The sequence below is a fragment of the Pyrgilauda ruficollis genome, unplaced genomic scaffold (genome assembly GCF_017590135.1).
Source record: "Pyrgilauda ruficollis isolate IOZ18807 unplaced genomic scaffold, ASM1759013v1 scaffold165, whole genome shotgun sequence".
Lineage (NCBI taxonomy): Eukaryota > Metazoa > Chordata > Aves > Passeriformes > Passeridae > Pyrgilauda > Pyrgilauda ruficollis.
Genome location: NW_024515320.1, coordinates 2264066 through 2284675, shown reverse-complemented (window position 1 = coordinate 2284675; position 20610 = coordinate 2264066). Strand labels below are relative to the sequence as shown.

Genomic DNA, 20610 nt, shown 5'->3' with positions numbered 1-20610 from the left:
TTCAGATGAGGTCTGAATTAAAAACCATTATTGATTTTGGATTGTCACTCCCAGCTTTTCATGTCTAAACTGGCAGTAGCCTTTTAATAATGTTTTTAAGGTTCTTCCTTCACCAGATGGGAAAAAAGATACCTCTTTAGGCAGAAACCAAGTATTATGCTTAATGTCATCACTCAGGGAAATGGAGCTTTAAAAAATACATTTTTATCAGGGTTCCTGAAAGCAAGGGAGCATCCCTTCCTGATTCTTGTCTGGGAGAAGGGAACAGCCAGAGAGGGAACAAGGATTTTGCTGTTGAGGAGCCAGGTATCAGTGAAAACTCAAGCATGTACCACTGCAGTTCTGCAGACAGCTCTGTCTCACCTGCAGCTCCAAAGCACAGAGTAACTGGGATGCTGAGAGTCTTTGTGTGTCACACACCGAGCTGGTGCGATCCCAGAGGAGCAGCAGGATGCTCATCTCCTGGAAGAACAACATCATGGGCAGAGTTTCTTGGTCTTCTCCCCAAAAGATTATGTTTTCCTCTCCCTGCCTGTACACCCAGAGATGCAGCACTTCAGGGCCTGCAGCAGGGACACAGCAGAGGCAAGTGTGGGTAGTTCCTTTGCTGATTCCCAGTCTCTTATTCACTAAATTGTTGGCTTCAGTATTTTTTGTCAGTGGGAGCACATTACGCTGGGTCCAGCAGCTGAGGGACATGAGGCTGCTGCAGCTACCTGTCCCCAGATCTATCAGTAGTGAGGATGACAATGTGTACAGCACACACCTGTGCTGCATCTACACCTCTGTAGCTGTGTAAGTGTACAGCTGGACAGCTGCCTGGCCACACAGCTCACAGACAGACACTTGGAGCACCCACAAGAACATCAACAGCACCAAAGAGCCTCATCCTACTGCTCCTGGGGCTGAGCAGGGTGCAGGTCTGATAGAGAGAATATAAATACACACACACACACACACGTATGTGCAATATTGATCCCTCCAGCAGCTGGGCTCAGACACCCAGTTTATCCACAATAAGACAAAAAATGCTCTTCCCCCACATCCCACGTTGGGTCTCACACCCAGGGCAGCAACGTCTTTGGTCCAAAAGGTGACCCCAGGAGCCACTTCCAGTGATGATTTTCACAATCCACTATTGAACAGATGGCTCTGGTGGGACACCTCTGGAAGGGGCGATGGACAAGGGGGTTGTTCCTTGGGAGTCTGGGTCCCCACCTGGCACTGTGTCCCTGTGTCCACCATGACTTCTGGACATTGGGTGGGCTGATGGTTCTCCTTTGGGGAGTATCGGGATAGCCCCAGGGTAGTGTTTGAGCTCCCCCTCCTGCCATTTTCTCTTCCTGCGCCTTTGTAGATGTGCAAACAAGATTTTATCACATCCTCTGGTCTCTAAATTGATAATTATCTCTACCCTAATTCCCCTGGAGCTTTGGCAGAGATCCTCCAGCAGGCAGAGAGCAAATCCAGGGTGCAGCCTCCATGTTCAGACTCAGCAGCAGTTTTTTGGCAATGCAGGAGGGTCCTTCCCCCCTTAATTCACGTTCCCATGACCATATGCACAGTTCCATGTGTGCATCTGATGGAAGGTCTTCCCTCAGCATCTCAGCACTGGGAAATGCTCCTGGTGCCACCTCAAGTGCGAGGGCACTGAACACTCTTTGTGCCCCCTGAGCTGTCCAAGCCCTGCAGGGATGTGGACGGACCTTTGCAGGGGTCTGAAGTGCAATTTCTTGCCCACTTTGCCCAGTTCTTCCCTCCTGTGGTTTGCAAAGCCTGTTTTCCACCAGCCCTGGCTATTGTCACGCTTTGCTGCAGTGGCTGCACACCCAAAACACAGTTTATATTCAGGGGAGTTTTCCTGTCTGAGCAACAACTGTCACTCATTCACATTCTGATCAAGCACTTCAAACCCTCCAGAATGGTGCTCTGCCTGGATGTCGAGGCAGCAGGCAAAGGGACAGGTCCTTGTCCCTGTCCCCACTGTACAGGCAGGGGTGACAAGAAGAGTGACAGAGCTGCCATCAATCACAGGGCCTGAGCAGAGGCTTCCAAGTATTTAAATCATTAATTAAGATTAATGAAATGCACTTTGGCAGTTTATTTAAGTGCATGTTTTGAACCTGAAACCTGGTCGTTAATTAGTGAGGGAGACAATTTGAAAGGCTCAGTAAATCCCCTCTTAAGCCCTGGTGAGGCACATCCAGCTCCAAGTGCAAGGATATGGCCCTACCCAGGGGATGCTACATCAGAGCAGTGTAGGAGACACTTGAGAACAAACACACATCCCAATAATATGGGCTTTTAGGGAATTAAGGAGATTCATCCAGCTCAGGACTGAGAATGGGAGGCACAAGCTGTAATCTCCTTGTATCATTGTGGCAAATGAGAGGCTTCATTTGACTTCTCCAAGTAAATTAAATTGAAAAAATTCAGGCATTACTGGAAGGATTAGAGTGCCTTAGAGATTCCACTGCCCAGCCCTCAATCCTCATCACGAAGGCTAATGCAACCAAATATGTCCCATTACAGGATTAATCTGACCTGGAAATAAAAATGCAATCTTTTTATCATGTGAAATGCCACATAAAGCCCTGCTGTAGTGTCCTGCATGTATCACCTTGTGCTTGTGCTTGGCTTCATGCTGGGACCTCTGTGTCCACCAGATCAGACCATGGAATCATAGAATCCCAGGATGGTTTGGGTTGGAAGGGATCTTAAAGTTCATCCAGTGCCACCCCTGCCATGGGCAGGGACACCTTCCACTGTCCCAGGGTGCTCCAAACCCCATCCAACCTGGCCTTGGACACTGACAGGGACCCAGGGGCAGCCACAGCTTCTCTGGGCAGCCTGTGCCAGGACCTCCCCACCATCACAGGGAAGAATTTCTTCCCAATATCCAGAGGACAAGGGCCTACTGTCCAGAGGTAGCCACCTTCCAGGATGCTCTGTGGTTCCCTGCTCTGGTGACATAGGATCCTGGCCACAGGATCACAGCTATCTTCTGCCACCAGTGCAAACTCCCCTCAGGATCTGGAGTGTGGAGCTGTTTCAGGACTTTGGGCCACCCACTGGGGTGTTTGGAAAAAGAATGTTCAGATCCGTTGGAGCTCTGGAATTAAAAGTCCAGGTGAAGAATAACCCCAGGCCAAGGAGTCATTGCTGGGGCTGCCACACAATTGCCCCCACATGAAGAGTCTGAAGAGGCCTCTGAGCTGTTGACTGATTTGTTTCTGAGTTGGCAGCAAGGACATGGGCTTGACCTCAGCATGCAGGAGAGGACTTGGACGGGAGTGAATCCTGAGTGGCTCATGCTATTGCAAGTGGAAGTGTCTGTCTCAGCTGGGAAGGTGCTGTGTCCTGGTAGGAAGCAGTGAAGGTGGCTGAGGAGGGTCAGCTCCTAGCAGAAGCAGAGAGGTTGGGATGTGTCCATGGAGGGTAGGGAGCTGCTGAGCTGATGGAAGTGCCTCAGAATCATGTGGACCACGCCAGGATTGAGAATACAGGTAGTGCTGCCCTCTGCTTGGGAGCAAAGCCAGAGAGCCACCAAAATCAGAGCTGCTGAAGGTCTGTGTTCATGAGACCAGGGTCATAAAATCCTGGAATGGCTTGGATTGGAAGCAGCCTTAAAGACCACCTCCTTCCAACCCCCTGCCATGGGCAGACTCCCTTCACTCGAGGTGTGTGGCTTTCAGAGCACAGGAATGGGATGGGCACCGTGGCCTCCAGCCCAATGCAGCCTGAACACCTCCCTACCTTGGAAACATCCTTCCCAGCTGTGCTCAGCACTGCTGGGGTATTCCTTGGGAAGCTGAGTGCAAGGCTGGCTGATGGAGTCTGAGGCACACGCTGGGGCCCTGCTGGCCACGGGCAGAGGCAATCAGAGCCTCAGGATCAGCAATCAGCCGCCCTCCAAACTGGGCAGACGAGACAAGTGAGCCTGGGAGCTCACATCGATCCAGCAGCCAAGGGCAGGTAGAGGGGAGCTGAGTTCCCAGAAAAGCCCCTGTGGAAAGTGAGTCTGAACAAAAATGAGGTGTAATTGGCTGCAGCCAGCACAGACCTCCAGCTGCCATGACCCAGTTAACACCGAGTCTCACCTGCAGGAAACTTCCACTGCATTTTCAAGGCCTGATGTCAGGGAAGGCAGGTCACAGCATGGAGGTAAGTCTGGGAAGGGGGCATGATGCTCTAGTAGCTTTCTGGATCTGTCTGGGCACAGGGTACAGGGAGGATCTGTGCTGGTCATCCCAGCCCAGCGGGAAAGCACAACATTGCTGCAAACCAGTGCCTGATGGTTCCCAATCCATTGGGATGAGCACATCCCTGCCTGGTGGAGAGATTCCTGATGGTCTCACCACGGCCTAAAGGCCTGGAAGAGTCCAAATCCCACAGATCCAGAACTGAGGCAGCAAAACTCACAGCCTAGAGAGTGGCACCCTGTGCCTGCCCTCCACTATGGGCATCCCATGGGATTTGAAAGAATCCCACCATGTCCAGGATGTGTCTCGGAGCCTCATCTCCTGAACCTGTAGCATTAAGCCAAGACGGAAAGGAAGGACAAGAATTAGGATTTTGTTGTTGTTGCCTTGTAAAAATGGCACTTCAAGATATTTTTAAACCTTTTGCGGTGTTTAGGAGCTACCATGGACTCTCCTTAAGGGGTGAACAGGCTCAGGACTCATTGCTGGAGTAGGGAAAGGGTTAGGGTGGGAATCAGTGGGCACCAGGCTGAATGTGAATAAAGCACAGGCGAGCTAAACTGCTGCACCAGGGAGAGTGTGGCCAGTTCAAGGGAAATTGTTCATCCTTACAATCAGCAGTGGGGAGATCACCTCGCTGTCAGCCAAGGGAAGGGGAGGGTGAGGTGGGAGCTGATCTCTGCTGCAGCTGCTTGGGAATAATTGCAAGGAAACAGAGCCAAACACATCTGTGATGACAAATGGCGTAACTAGGGGTGGTGGGCACACAGGGCGCCTTCAGAGATTTGGAATGGACATCAGGAAACATTTCTTTGCCTGAGTGTGGTCCAGCTCTAAGACAGCTCACTGGAGCAATGGCGATCTCTGTCCTTGGGGGGCTCCAGACTCAGGTAGGTAAAGCCACATCCTGCCTGATCTAATGCTGGAATAGTCCTGCCATGAGCAGGGAGCTGGACTGGGGATTCCTGAGGTCCTTTCTGCAGCTCTGCTGGGATCCACAGCACACTGCCTGCTGGACATCCCTGCTGTCTGGTGGGACTTTGTTCCAGGTATACCCTGGCCTGGAAGGGTACAGGCTCTTCTCCCCTGATGTTGCAAAGGTCCAGGTTGGCTTCCTGATCCCATCCCAGCTGTGTCCACTGCCTGCAGGAAGGCCTAGGGCATTTCAATCCCTTACTCACCTGGTGTGATCTTTCTTACTGACCCTAAAATGGACAGAATCTCATCCTGGATGCATCCATTGACTTTTGATGGAGGTGGGAAGACGCCAAACATGATCCATGGTGGCAATCAAATCAGTATCCTATACTAGAGTCCGGAGGCTCCCTGCAGCCTGTAGTCCTGTAAACACTTTACCCATGCTCTTCAGAGACCAGCGTGAGCAGCCTTTGGTCCCCAGCCAGGCCCTACCATTCCCAAAAGCCTTTTGCTTCCTCTGTTTGCCCTTGTTCCCTGGGGAAGGAGCCAGGCCTGCCAGGATAGCCTGGCTCTGCAGGGCAGGGACTCCTGCTGCTCACCCTGGGGCTCCTGGTGTGTTGTCAGCACAGCTCAGGGCACCCTGCTCTGATACCATCTTATTTATGGCACATCCTTCCTGTCTTCTCCCTGCTATTATTGCCTGAAATGCTGTAATTTAGATTCCGGCTGTGTTTGATTGCAAACTCCCCCAGTCTACAAATTTCAGTCACAAGCACTAGAGCAGCTCATTTACATGCCAAAGTGATCAATCTGGTACTGCTTGTTACACCAGAGAATAAATAACGGATACATTAAAGAATGGGGAACAATCAGCCAAATTAACCAATAGATGTCGAATAATGACAAGCCCTGACATCCTCAACAGGGAAGGAGAGCTTTCCCAGCATTGCCCAGGGCAGCTCAGCACTCATCTATCTCCTCTTGTCCCATGAGCCAACAGAGATGTGCATCAATGACAGGAGACAACCAGCAAGGGCTGGAGCCTGAAATCCTGGCTCTTAAACCACATACCTGTGTTTCTTCCTCACACCTGCTCTGTGCAAGCATCTATCATAAGAATAACTTATCCCCTGGGACAGCAATTAAAAACATTTCAGACACGTGCCAGTGTGCCACACAGTGTTACACAGTGTGGCAAGTGGCTTTGCAGCCTGATTCTCACCTGGCATCTCATGAAATCCTTCCACGGCACCATCTTTCTCCACAAGTCCCTGCCAGGACGATGGATCTAGGTGGGGGTTGGTTTCTTCTCCCAGGTAACAAGTGACAGGACAAGAGGAAATGTTCTCAAGTTGTGCCAGGGGAGGTTTAGGCTGGATATTAGGGAAAATTCCTTCACTGAAAGAGCTGTGAGGCACTGGCACAACTGCCCAGGCCAGTGCTGGTGTCACCATCCCTGGAGGGATTTAAGAGGTATGCATGTGGCTCTTGGGGGCCTGGTTCAGTGATGGACCTGGCATTAACCTGGTGTATTAATGTTTGGAGTCCAAGATCTTAGAGGGCTTTTCCAAACTTTATGCTTCCATAATTCTCTGATTCTATTTGCGACAGCCCAGCTCAACAGCTACAACATCCATCTATGTGGTTAATCAGGCACCATTAAGCCACCAGGGGCTGCAGAAAGGTGGATGCTGTGAGCTGTCCTCACCTCCCAGTGGATGCAGGTGGCCCACTGGGACGCTGGTGACTGGCAGCAGAGGAGTGTGTGCTACCTGCCAGCACTGCTGATCTCCATCACTGCCTGCCATTCAGGACAGGTAAGTGCCAGCTGCCTGATTTATCCTCCTCTGGCAGCTCCTGCCTGTCAGCTCGGCACCCCAGGGATCCCCAGCAGGGAAGGCAGCACAGCAGCATCTCTCCTTGTTGTCTGCTGTCAGTAACTCGTGCGTGCCTGCAGGCACTGGGGGCGAGGGGAGGCTGTGCAGGGGTCACTTCCCTTCCACGAAGGGCTGCAGGGCTGGGAGGGCACTGACCCGCCTCGCCTGGCACCCCCAGCTGGGTGGGCAGCCAGAGAAGGAGCTGCCCCGTGCTCAAAGGAGGAGGGGTGCTCAGGGTAAAAATCATCTGAAGCAGAGTTCCTGGGTGTGCAGCAGTGCCAAGAAGCAATAACAGGTGCCCTAAATCATGTGGATGCTCACCTGAGTGCTCAGGTTCCCCAAGTACCAAGGCATCATCTTCTTTGGGGATGATTTTGTGACACCTGGGACTCTACGGAGCATCTACATCCTCTGGCTATTCCAGGTAATCTCTCATTGGGGCTGGTCCCATTCCATGTCGTCGGAGCCCCCCTGCATGGCGTCAGCCTCTGCTCCATGCTGGAGCCTGGCCGTGGTGCTGCTGGGGGCTCTGCTGGGGGGAGAATCCAGCAGGGCTGTACCGGCCCCGCACCTCCCGCCACGGCCCGATCGTCACCGAGCAAAGCCCGCTTGTCCCCCCGCCCCAGGGAGCGCCAAACCGCCCCCAGCCGGGGGAAAGGGCCTTTGGGGCTGCTGGGGGACATGGGTTATCCCGGCTCCACGTGCGACCGCGGGGCGCCTGCCAGAGCCGTCCGAGTGGGCACTGCAGCTGGGCATGGCGCAGGAGCCCGGGCGGGGCGGGGCCGGCGGGCGGGGCGGGGCCGGCGCTCCGAGGCAGCAGTGCCATCTCGCGGCGCGTCCCCTCGCTGCCTCCCCGCCGCATCCCCCTGCTCCCGGCAGCGGGAGGGGGAGAGCCGCAGGGGCCAGCCTGGGGCATTTCTGTGCTGGCAGTTGCGTCTGCAGAAGCCTCCGGGATGGCGCCGTGCAATGCTCGCGCTGCCTCCCCGCGGCCGGCGCCTCTGGAGCCACGGCTGTCGCTGTAAATGGCTCCCCATTGCCAGAGGGCAGGGTCAGATTGGGTGTTGGGGACGAATCCTTCCCTCTGAGGGTGGAGATGGCCTGGCAGAGGTTGCCCTGAGAAGCTGTGGCTGCCCCATGCCTGGAAATATCTGAGGCCAGGTTGGACATGGAAAGCGTCCCTGCCCATGTCAGGGGGTGGAACAAGATGAGCTTTAAGATCTCTTCCAACCCAAACCAGTCTGGGATGTCTCAGCTGCAGAGAGGAGGAGGAGGAGTTGCTCAGAGGATGGGAGAGGAAGGCCTGGCTTGACCACAGCAACTCTGAAAGTCAAGTGAGTGGGGCTCAACACTTCTGAGAAATCTCAATGACCTGGGGGAGGGAACACCTGGACCAACACCAGCTCTCAGGAGATGCTGGAAACCCACAGGCAGCCTCTGTAATTGAGCATTTAAATGGTGTTAAGGGGACAGCAGAAGAAAAAGGACATAGAGCATGAGGACACCGCCATCAATCAATGCTGGGTGAAATGATGGAGTGGTCTAATTTGGGCTGTGTATTAAGAAAGGGCAATAGGACAGAAATACAATTGCTGTCCAGAAATACCATTTGGCAGAATGCAGGTCCTTTCCAGCTCACCTGTCATCTTGTCTTGACATGGTTACAGGATGGGTTGATAGGAGAACTCTGCTGATAAAATAAAATCACATTTCTTCTGGGCGTCTGATTTATTATGGAGTAACATTTTGATTAAAAATGTGTAACATATTGCATTAAGTGGGCATCTAGTGAATGAATTAAAGACCAACTCAGTGACAGATCTCTGTTGGCAAGGGTCTCTGGACTGAGTTTTGGTCATTGCCTTTTTCAGCTGTTTTGGAAATGGTGCAACACCTCCCTTGGGAATGCAGGAAGCAAAAGGCAGAGGGGATAGGGGGTTTGTCAATCCCCCTGGACTTTGGAGTCACCCTAATGCCAGGTCTGCTTACCGTTCTCTTTCCTTGGATATCCTCCCCTGAGCCCCTGGCTCCAGGGCAGCTGCCACAGGATTCCTCAAAGGACACTCAAGGGGACATGGATGACAGGGCCCCTCCTCATTGCCCACTGTGTCCCCCATGGGGGGGCCTGGGTGGTCCCCAGGGTCCCAAGGATGTTCACCTGCTAGAGTCACTGTGGCACCTCCCGTGCTCATGGGATGGGGTTTGAGGAGTGGTGGCATCTTGGGGATCTTGTTCAGCAGAGCTGAGTGTGCATCCCTGGACTCATTCCCTGCACTCAATGATAGGAGGTGCTGGTGTTTCACTTGGCAGATCTCAAGGCCACACACAGCTCCTGGGGTTGCTCAGATCTGGCTGGTGCAAGGCACAGCAACCCAAAGGGAACTGAGAGCATCAGCAGTGCCAGATGTCCTCATCTTTTCCCACCCTACTCTAGACACCAGGTCCCCAAAGCACTAGAGTGAGGGCAGAAGGAAGGAGATTGTTGGAACGTGGACTATCCTGAGTTGAAGAAACCCCCATCAGTCCCACTCCTGGCCCTGCACACATACTCCAACAATCCCATCCTGTGCCTCAGAGCATTGGCTAAACACTCTTGGAACTCTGGCAGCCTTGGGGCCATGACTGTTCCCTGGGGAGCCTGGGCAGTGCCCAACCATCCTCTGGGGGAAAACCTTTCCCTGATATCCACCCAAAATACTCGAGGCCCATCTGAGCCACACAGGCACTGATGATCCCTTTGCTGGATTCTGCTCCATCCAAGTGCAGTGCCAAGGTGGGCATCTGGAGGGGTCAGCACCCAGCAGCACCATGACAAAGTGACAGACACTGTGCCCGTCACCCAGAGCAGAGGCCTCCAAGGGTGCTCTCCTGCCCTGAGCATCCCTTGGGTGGCTGTGACACCTGGTACTCCCATCACCTGTCCTCTCCTGCCATCTCAGCAGCCTGTGGGCATTCTCCAGTCATGTTGCTTTGTGCCTCGTCACCCCCAGCCCCTACTGCTGGGCCAAGCTAGGCACCCAATGGTGCTGCACTCTCCCTGACCAAGCTGTTTCCAGTAAAGCCAGAAACAAGCATGGAAAGGGGAACAAGTTTCTTTCTCTTAGAGAGAAAGTGAAACTCAGCACATCCTCTCTCCAACGAGGCAAACCGCAGTGCATGCAAGTTCATCCTTCCCACCCCTCTCCTCTTCCTCCCTACTCCCAGAGAAGAGCTTCCAGCAAACGGAGCTGCTCACACTGCCCTGTCTTCAGCCTCTGCACCAAGGTAATTCACCACAAACAGCTGGGGATACTCTCCTCTTCTGCCACCATTTTCCAGTCCTTGCTCCCTGTTCTCCTTCGTTCTTCACTTCTCCCTCCACGAGGGTTCAAAGTAGAAAAGCAGGGAGAAGATGATGCGGGGGGAAGAGGAATCTGCAGGAATCTGTCCTTGCTCTGTGTGATTGTGGACATCACTGGGCTTTGCAGACTTGTCCCAGGCTGAGAACATCAGGTTTTGGGATAGATCCATGTCCTTTCTCCCAGCTCTGCATGCTGGAGGTTTGGATCCCATTTGCCATTTTTCCCTTTCCTGTTTAGCACTGTCATGTCTTTGCATCCTTTCCTCCTTTGTGCTCTCTATCCCATGGGACCACTGCCCCACACAGCAGTGCTTCTCCCCCCAAACTGGAATAAACATCCTCTACAGGCATCTGAGGTGCCCCTACCCCTGCCCAGGACACGGAGGAAAGGCCTTGTGCCATGCTCCATGTCCTGGGCTTTCAATCCCAGAGCTTTGTCATGTGCATGCTAGAGATTTTCAGTGCCATCAGTGATTTCAGATCACAGAGCCTCAAAACCCTTCCCTGCATGTGGTGCCTGGTTGTCCATACTGGACAATTCAGTAGATGTGTGGATGCATCTGATGAGGACACCTTATCTCTGACCAAGGTTCATCTGTGTGTTTGCCTCCCTCCCCAGTTCATCCCTGTGCTGTAGGAAGCAGGATGCAACCTGGATTCTTGCTGGCAGCCAGTACCCTGGCAGCAGTGCTGGGCATGGCCCTGCTGGAGGATGGAGTGTGTAGGGCACCGGATGGCAAGAATGGCTCCCCTGGAGTCCCTGGCCGTGATGGGAGGCCAGGGCAGAAGGGTGATGTGGGAGAGCCAGGTAAGAGGAAGCCAGGGATGTTGGGGGCCTGGGAGCCTCTTGGTAGGAGCATCCCAAGCTGTGGGAGCAGCTCAGGAGATGCCAGATGTGCATGAACTCCTTCTCCTCCCCACTTCTCCCCAGGGAGAGCAGGACTGAGCCCGAGCATCAAGGGACCCGAAGGGGATGCAGGCGAACCAGGGCCTCCCGGCCCACCAGGCATGCGTGGCCTACCTGGCTCTCTTGGCCATCACGGGTTGCCAGGCATGCGAGGGCCACCAGGCCAGAAAGGGCAAGCTGGTGACGTTTTGGAGCACCCGCGTCCCGCCTTCTCCGCCTCCAGGCTGTCCCCACCACGCGCAGGCACCACGGTGGTGTTTGACAGGATCATCACCAACCAGGAGAACTCCTACAGCCCCCAGACCGGGAAGTTCACCTGCCGCATTCCCGGGCTCTACTACTTCGCCTTCCAGGTGGTGTCCAGCGGAGACCTGTGTCTGAGCATCGCCAAGAACGGGCGGGGCGTGGTCAGCTTCTGCGACAGCAACAGCCACGGCATCCTGCAGGTGAACTCAGGCAGCAGCGTGCTCAGCCTGGCCGTAGATGACCACGTGTCCCTGACCACCAACCCTGCCCAGGGCAGCTCCATTTACAGCGGCTCCGAGGTCGACAGCGTCTTCAGCGGGTTCCTGGTGTCCCCAGAGACAGCCTGAGGGACTCCCACAGCATCGTGGGGTGTCTGCCTGCCTGGCTGCTCCCTTCTGGGTGTGTGGGATGCTTTAGTGCCACAGCACATGGGGATGGTTCCAAATTGAGCATCCAGAAGTGTTCTGTGCTTCCCCAGTGTCACAACTGGCCAAGCTGTGGGTCACCACTGCAGCACTCACCTCCATGCTGAGCCTGCCTGCTCTGTCCTGGAGGCTGTGGACCCTCATTCCTTTCTCCTCCTGGGCACTCAAGCTCCAATCCCAGTTGTCACCAGCTGTGGCTCTTTGCTCCTGAGTGGGAAATCACTGCCTGCCACTGCTTCTGCTCCACTAACCACTGCAAAAGCCTTTGTGGCACTGGGACACATCCTGTCACCCCATCAGTAAAAAATAAATGCTTCTTCTACCACTACTCCTTGGGTTTTCTTTTCTACTCATGCATCTTCCCCAAACCATCAATATCCTGGACCCCTTCCCAAGCTGCCAGGGAGAGAAGTGATTCCAGCTTGTCCCTGGCACTGCAAAGGCAGAAGGATAGGGAGGAATGGAGTGTCCAATCAGAGCTGACACTTCCAGGGAGGAATAAGAAACATCTGGGACAGGGCTATGTGTGTCCTTCTCTGCTGAGCCCAAGGTAGCTGTCCTGCAGGGGAAAACACAGGCAGCAGATCCTGTACCTCACCTGCATGGTCCCAAGTCAGCACCCAAACTCTCCCAGGAAGGCAAAAGGCAGCTGTGGTCCTCTGGCGTTACAGCAAGGCGAGACAGGGACATTGGGACATGGATGGGGTTGTGGGGTGATGGTGCTGGAGCTGCCATCAGATGCCATACCCTGGGACTGCTCCTCAGGGGAGCTGCTCCACAAACACTGGGCACTCAAATATTCCCGTTCCTGGAGCTATGAGGAGGAGGCTGGGTCACCTGCAAGGAGCAACACCCCAGTGAGGGATCTTGGGGCCTCACCAAGTCTGAGGCGCAGCAGAACTTGGAGCATGGGGAAAGGTGCAGATCAGAAACTCTCAAAGGGAAACATTTTCCATTCCTATTTAGGGGTGTAGCATCTTCCCTCAGAGCCAGGCTGTGACCTTGCAACAGCCCCTCAATGCCACAGGCATCTCCAGCCCACTGGAGCTGGCCTGAGGCTCTACTCCCAAGCTGTCCTTCTGCTCAGAAACAAGGGAAGAGGGAAAGCAGGGGATTTGGGGAGGGCAATTCGCTGCAGTGGCTTGGGGGTTGTGCCACATCTCTTTGAGCTGTGTCCCACCTCTTTCCTTCCAGTCCTTCCTGTTGCAGAGGCACCAGTACAGGTTTCGATGGAGAGCCAAGAAAGTGCTGTCCCAGCAGAAAGCATCAGGCAGGAGGATGTGAAATTTGGCTGAGAACAGCTTGGGTTCTGTGTTCACATGGGCCCTTTACCCTTTCCTAGCTCTGTGACTTCCTCCGTGAGGGTGTCAGGGAGCCGCACCCACTGCGCTGTGCTGGCAGTGGCCACGCGCCCAGCGGGATCGGCAGCCTGGCTTCCCTGCCCTGGTCCCCACCAGAGGTAAGAGGTGCTGCAGGGTCCCTGTCTTGCGGGTGGGACTGGGAGTCCAGCAGCATGGCACACTGCTGGAGAGGGGGAGAATGAGAGGAGGATGTGGATGAGAGAGGAGGAGGAGAAGAGGATGGAGGCAGAGGCACTGACGGGCTGCGCACCTGTGATGGAGACAGGATGCAGCAGCTGATGGAAGGATTGATCCTGATGGACAGAGCCAGGACAGTCCAGCTGCTGCTGTAGGAGGAGGGAGATCAGCTGTGTGCAGGGAGTTCCAGCCTCGGTGCAGCACAGGGTGACAGTCTGCAGTGCTGTGTGCATCTCCAGGGTTTGGGGACACGGGACTCAGAGGGCTTGGGGCTGGCCATGGGTACCTCAGACCTCATGGCTCCATCCAGACTGAAAGTCCAACTCTCACTGTGCTGTCAGGGGCTGCCCTGGGGCTGGAGATGAGTCTGTGGTCCATCTTCACATGTCCACCTCCCCACTGTCCTGCAGTGTGTATAGATGGGACATTGAGGATGCACTCATGGCATCCAGGTGTTCCTGGTATATCCAGGCTCCTTTTCTCCGTGTCCTGCAAGCCACCCTGCTGTGACCCCTCACTCCGGCACTTTCTTTCACTTTCCATGATACAGAACACCAAAATGGAGAAGAGATTCTGGGAGCAGCTCTATCTGGCCCTCACCCTCCTCCTCCTGAATCTGGGCTCTGCTGTGGCTGTAGAAAACCCTCACAGCTGCTATGGAGCCCCAGGTCTGCCAGGCATGCCGGGAATACCAGGCAGGGATGGCCGGGATGGACTGAAGGGAGCCAAAGGAGAGCCAGGTGAGTGACTGAGGAGGGAAACCACATGGGCTCTTGCAGGGGGCACTGAGTCCTCAATGGCTGGTCTGCCTGGGTTTGCAGGATGTGGAGAGCATCCTCTGTAGTCAGGTGGAAGAGGCAACAGCACTCTCCTGCCTAAAGGAAGGGGCTAGAGAAACCTCTCCCCACATCCTGCCATTGACACTGACTCCCTTTCACACCCCACCACCCCACAGGTATCCCAGCTTCTTCTACACAGCTAGGGCCCAAGGGCATGAAAGGGGAACCAGGCCCCCCTGGCCCTCCAGGCAAGCGTGGCCCCCCTGGGCTCCCTGGTGCAATGGGAATCCCTGGGGAGCCGGGCCATGCCGGCCCCCCAGGAATGCCAGGCAGCTCCAAGCAGAAGCAGCAGTCAGCGTTCTCAGTGACGAGGCAGACCAGCCAGTACCCCTTGAAGAACGTCCCCGTGGTTTTCAACAACGTCATCACCAACACCAACCATGACTACAACACCACCACGGGCAAGTTCACCTGCAGGTTCCCTGGGGTCTACTACTTCATCTTCCACAGCTCACACACAGCCAACCTCTGTGTCATCCTGCACAAAAACCAGAGGAGGATGGCCAGCTTCTGTGACCACAAGACCAACACCGTGCAGGTCAGCTCGGGGGGGACGCTGCTCCACCTGGCTGCTGCGGATGAGGTCTGGCTGGGAGTGAACGACTACAACGGCATGGTGGGCATCGCCAACTCCGACAGCATCTTCTCAGGCTTCCTGCTCTTCCCGGACTAGAGGAGCAGCAGAGCTCACCCCAGCACCCCGACACCTTCTACCTGCCCTGAACACACTGCTCGCTGCTGGGCTCTTCCTGATGCTCCCAGTTTCTCTGCAGGGAGGGCATCAAGCCCAGCAGCCAGACCCTCCCCTCGGTCTGGGGGCTGAGCACGGTAGCTGTTGCACAGGGGGAACAGGCACATCTGGTACATCTGCACCCAGAGTGATGGTGCTGAGCTCCTGGTCCTGCTGGCCCTGCCACGTGCATCCCCCCTCACTAACCCCACATTACCTCAGAGGTCTGCCTGTGTTTTTCCTCTCCCCACCTGGGCTGCCTCAGGTTCAGCCAGGTGTCCTGGCCCAGGCTGCAGCAACCCCTTTGCCATGAGCTGGCTGTGGAAAGTGTCAATAAATCCTTCTCCAGTGCACCTGGTGTAGTGTGTTGTTTCCTCCATGTCCTACCTCTCTGTGATGTGCACAAATATGCAGGTGACATCTGGCCATCTGTGTGGCATCACCATGTCCCCAAGCCTCACCAGCATCAGAGACCACCACACCCCACCTGCACCCATTTGCACAGGGAGTGGGACCCCTGCTGCTGCAGGAACAGGATGGTTCCTGTGTCCCCACACAGCCCCTATCAAGAGGGCACCAAGACTCATCCAAGCAGGACCCTGATACTCCCCTTCCCTTCAAAGCTCTACAGGAGCACAGACTGCAAAGGAAACCCCAACACCATGGCTGGGACATCCCTGGGGTCCCTACCAGGCTGAGGCTGGGGAAGCACTCTGGCTTTCCTGAGCCAAACCAAAGGAGCTCATGGTTGTGGAGGATGCAGAACTCACCAAAACCCAGCAGGGATTTCTCCTGGTGTCACACACTGAAGGGTGGAACAAGGCAGTCACCTCTCCGAACATCCTGTACTTCACTTCCACAAGGCAGTAACCAAAGCAGGGAATACTTTTCCCACAGCGTAAAATCACTTCCCATGCACAATATTCAGAAGAGTCAGAGGCACAGACTCAAGGTGGTGGATGCTGAGACCCTGCAGCATCCCCTGGGCCTGCAGAGCTGGAGGCGTGCAGAGCAGCCTGAGGAGGGCTGCCTGAGTGCATGCACATTTCTGCAGCTCTGATGGGTTACCTTAAACTCATCTGGAGCTCCAAAGAGTATTCCTCATAGCAGGCACCCCTGAGCAGGACCCAGGGACCCTGCAGGGCAGAGCTGTGGCTGGAGGGGCTCGGAGTGCTATTTGGGGATGGCTTGTCCTGCTCAGCTGACAACAGCATTTGTGGAGGATCTGAAACTGCCACGGAAAAAGGACAGGAGCTAAAGATAAAAAGGGGATGTGTCCCAGATCCTTTCACAATAACCCTTGCAGCAAACTTCTGCTTCTCCTCTCGGGCATTTCTGAGCAGGACACGGGGGTGTCCTGCTCCATCTCCCCACCTGATGAACAAGGAGCTCAAGGTAAGAGCAAGACTGAGCCCAAGGTTCCCCCCACAGGCAGGAGCACATGGGGAACCCTGCTCTGGCAGGGTGACAGTCACCTGCATTGCTGGCACTTTCCTGTGGCCTGGGGCAGAAGAGAAACTGGGGGTGGAGGTGCTGGTCTGGGGTGGTGGAGGTCCCTGATGAGAGCCTGACCCCTCCTGCTACACCCAGAAGAAGGAAAACAGAAAAGCAGAGATGGCAGATTTCCAGAAGGGTTGTCAGAGACTGGAAGGTGCAGTCTGAAAGGTGCCCTGGGGGTGCTCTCCTGCCCTGAGAAGCTCTTGTCTTCTGATGGCCCTGGGCTGGGAGCCTGTGCATCAGTCCTTGTTCCTGCTGCACCCAAATCAGAACGGCTGTGGCTGGAGGATCCAACTCACCAATCTTTTGTCCTGCTGGCACCAGAGCTTCAGCACTTGGAAAATCCACCTGAGGTGGGGGAGTTGTGGCTGGGGTGCTGTGATGTCCAGATACAGCCCCCAAAGGCCCGGTGCTTATCCACATGTGGCCACACCAGGATCTGAGGGAAGAAGTTGGGCAGGAAGGGCAGGAAGAAGGTAAGGCCCCAGGCATGGAAGCCCAGATAATTGTCCCAATGAGGCTTGTTAGATACAGAAATGCCTCTGGCATTGAGCAGCTGTGTGACAGGTCACAAGGGGAGCCTGTGGGATGGAGGAGGGAGGTTTGGGGGCTCATTACCACCTTCAAGGACTGGCGCTGTCCCTTAGACATGCTGGTGGAAGGCAAGGCCTGTTCCCTCGCAGATGACAAAACTGCTCTGGTTGGGTAAGGATTTTACCCTGCAAGTATGGTCCTGAGATGAGATGAGATGGGGAATTTCTCCTGCAAGGCAGCAGCATGGCCACGTTGGACATCAGATCTCTGAGATAACCTGTCCCAAATATTCATGTGGCTGAAGCTGTGGGCACTTGTAAAATGGGGATTTAAGAATGACGAGAGACTGCAAGCTCTGCCTTGCCCAAGGGTTATGGTCCTTTGCTCCAGGGCCAGCAGGAAAGTGGATTTGGCTCTGCAGTAGGATGTTTTCCCTCCCTGATGGTATTACCTAGACTTGCTTGCAGTCACCATCTTCCAGAGCAGCTCAGAGTGCCTTCCCCAGCCCTCCCACCACCCAGGAAAGCCCCTGACACCGTTCCATGCTCCCACAGATGTGGCTTGTGTGGGCTATGCTGATCTGCCTGGCTGGAGGGCAGCCTGCCAGTGCCACACTCTGCAAGACCTACGGCACCATCCCGGGCATCCCAGGATTACCAGGACAGCCTGGCAGCGATGGCAGGGATGGGGAGAACGGCCCAAAGGGTGAACAAGGTAAGGAAGAGGCTGCAGGTGGGTAAAACACTGTCTTGTGAATGCTAAGAGCAAGGAAAGACAGTGCCAGGCGCATGGTTCTGGGAAAGCAAACCATTTCCACCAGTTCTTTGAAGTCTTGTCAGGTGGGGATGATGGAGCACCCCAAGGAACCTGGGGAAGGAGGGGGATGACAGCAAGGTGTGTCACACCTGCCTGTTGGGCAGGGTCTCCACTGACCCACACCCAACACAGGTTTCCTTGCTCGTGCTTCCTCTCTGCAGACAAATGGGGCTTGGCTGTGACCACAATAACTCTTCCTCCTCTTTCCTAGGACCCTCTGGCCAGAGTGAAGAAGGCAGAGGGGAGAAGGGAGTCCCAGGACTACCGGGACAGCCTGGGAAGGTCGGTCCCAGTGGCATCCCAGGTCAAATGGGCTTACCAGGTATCAGGGGACCGCCAGGCCCCATGGGAGAACCTGGTGACTACAAGGTCACCTTCAAGTCCGGGTTCTCCGCTGCCAGGAGCATCAGCTCCTACCCGCGCCGGGAGCAGCCCATCCGCTTCGACCGCATCATCACCAACGAGAAGGGGCACTACGAGAACCGCTATGGCCGCTTCACCTGCCGCGTGCCTGGCACCTACTACTTCACCTACCACGTCACCTCCCGGGGCAACCTGTGCCTCAACATCAAAAAGGGCCAGGGTGCCAGCAGGGGAGAGAGGGTGGTGACCTTCTGTGACTTCGTGCACAACAGTTTCCAGGTCACCACAGGTGGTGTGGTCCTCAAGATGGCCATGAACGAGTCTGTCTGGCTGGAACCAACAGAGAAGAACTCCTTGGTGGGGCTGGAAGGGTCTGACAGCATCTTCTCTGGCTTCCTCATCTTCCCTGAGGCTTAGCCCAATGGAGATGTGTCTGTGGCCAATCTCTGCAGTCCGTGCAGAACTGAGGACTCCCCTGGAAACTCTTTGCTCCCAAATTGGTGCTTGAAGCACAGTGCTGCCATTCTTGCACAATAAATGAGAGCTCTTCGCACTATTGGTCCCTTTCTGGATAGGATTTTGCCTTTTTCCTCACAAATAATTTTTACACAACCAGGGCACTGGTTCTCGCCCTCTTGGGTGCAGCCCAGGCTCATTAGCATCTCCTTACTGCTGAGTGGAGCCAGACAAGTCAAGCAGTTCCTGCTGCAGACCAGGCTGAGTATCTCCATCCAGAGCCACTCAAAGGGTCCCAGCCCAGGGTTAGGAAAACATGGAGAGGCAGCTCAGCCTTTAGTAGCGGGCAGGACAGTGACACAGTGGGAAAACTGGGGCCACTGGGTACTGGTGGTAGGTGGGGAGATGCTGGAGATGGTGCTGTACTGGAGAGTCCTGGCAGTGGCAGGATCTGGGGACACCAACCTCTCTCTGACTTTTTTTTTGGGGGGGTGGTTGTGGTGACAGAAATACCCACAGAAGATTGTCAAAGCTTGTGACAGGGCGGGGCAGGTCAGTGTGGGCCGAACAAGTGGATGCCATGATGGGGGTGGTGTGGAGGACAGCCCCACTACAGCCTCCAAACCCCTGCAGAGAGCTGTGCTCCACGTCCTGGAGCACAGCCAAGCCCTCCCAGCGTGCTCCTTATCAACAGCAGAGCTGTGGACCCAGGAATGTCCAGATGAACTAAAGCTGAGGAGCCCAGGGACAGCCCTGGCCGCGGGGCAGGTGACAACCCAGCATTGCACCCGTGTGGGTGGGCTGCCTGCAGCCCCCAGCCCATCTCGTGGGCCTGGACACGGGGCATTCAGGAACTTTTGTGGGAGTCTGAGATTTGAAAGGGTCTGGATGGAAAGGATGATGATAAAAGGTCTTGGGGAGGTGAGTGTGCTACGGGCAGATTTAACGGAGCGTCACCCCTGAGGTCTCCAGGTTTGTCCGTGAGTGCCGGCCCCCGGCTCTGGCTGCTCAGGAGTCCCGGCCCCAGCGCACACAGCGGCTCGGGCTCTTGGGACCCGCTCGGAGGCTCCTGTCCGGGGCGATCTGCCGGCAGGTGGCACTGGAGACTGGCGGGTGGCACTGGACACTGGCGGGTGGCACTGGAGACTGGCAGGTGGCACTGGAGACTGGCGGGTGGCACTGGACACTGGCTCAGTCCGCAGCTGGCAGCGGCAGCAGCCTCGCCCGGCCGGCTGGGCGGCACAGCTCAGGGACGGGCGGCGCCAGGGGCTCCGCTGTGCCCACAAGATTTGGGAGGAGGCAGAGGGTAGGATCAGCCCCGTGCATAGCTCCTCCTCACCGCCACCTCGGAGCTTTATCCTTCCTGCAGCAAAATCTGTGGCTTCTGTCCCCTGGGGTGCAGCCAGCCACGTCCCCAGGCTCTGCTGCTCTCAGCTCTGAGCACACGTGTTGGGTGTTGCGTTCTGAAGCTCCCCCGGTGCCAAAGCAGCCACCAAACCCCCGGTGTTTCACAGCTGGAGATGCAGCATCACAAATAAAACTGAGCTGGGCAAGGCAGGTGGGGGGAAAGAGCAGATGTTTGACACCCAAAAGAGGGCTGGAGCATACACTGCCTGAGCCTCCTGAACCCTCAGCAGGTACGAGATACCATACCAGGGAACAGAGATACTCTGGAGATCAGGGCTGCCATCCCAAGAGCCCTGAAGGCTGGGAAATGAACTGGCAGAAGCCCACTGATATTTGATGGAAGCAAATGCGAAGTTCTTCTTCTGGCATGGGACAATCCCATGTCAGAGGACAGGCACTGGCAGCAGAAAACTCTGTAGGAAGGGACCTGGGATGTTGTTGGACACCAAGGTGAAGCTTTCTGCCTTTCCAGGTAATGGATATAATAATTTTTAATTTTTGAAAAGGTGTAAAGAAAA

At 55.3% G+C, this 20610-nt stretch overlaps 3 protein-coding genes across 4 annotated transcripts; all 3 read left to right on the top strand.

The window, feature by feature from the left end:
- Positions 1-10157: 10157 nt before the first annotated feature.
- C1QA (complement C1q A chain) lies at positions 10158-12240 on the top strand. Its single transcript, XM_041463520.1, has 3 exons — positions 10158-10258; positions 10954-11142; positions 11266-12240. Exons 2-3 carry the CDS (start codon positions 10980-10982, stop codon positions 11832-11834), a joined length of 732 nt encoding a protein of 243 aa, XP_041319454.1. The 5' UTR covers positions 10158-10258; positions 10954-10979; the 3' UTR covers positions 11835-12240.
- Positions 12241-13234: 994 nt separating this feature from the next.
- C1QC (complement C1q C chain) lies at positions 13235-15360 on the top strand. 2 transcript variants are annotated; one of them, XM_041463495.1, is made up of 3 exons: positions 13235-13371; positions 14001-14190; positions 14406-15360. In XM_041463495.1, exons 2-3 carry the CDS (start codon positions 14010-14012, stop codon positions 14960-14962), a joined length of 738 nt encoding a protein of 245 aa, XP_041319429.1. In that variant the 5' UTR covers positions 13235-13371; positions 14001-14009; the 3' UTR covers positions 14963-15360. The 2 variants fall into 2 exon arrangements, with proteins under 2 accessions (XP_041319429.1, XP_041319428.1); XM_041463494.1 differs by lacking the exon at positions 13235-13371 and having other exon boundaries at positions 13992-14190.
- A 947-nt stretch (positions 15361-16307) lies between these two features.
- Positions 16308-18782, top strand: C1QB (complement C1q B chain). Its single transcript, XM_041463512.1, has 3 exons — positions 16308-16414; positions 17605-17764; positions 18078-18782. The coding sequence occupies exons 1-3, from the start codon at positions 16397-16399 to the stop codon at positions 18644-18646; spliced, it is 747 nt and encodes a 248-aa protein (XP_041319446.1). The 5' UTR covers positions 16308-16396; the 3' UTR covers positions 18647-18782.
- The last annotated feature ends 1828 nt before the right edge of the window (positions 18783-20610 follow it).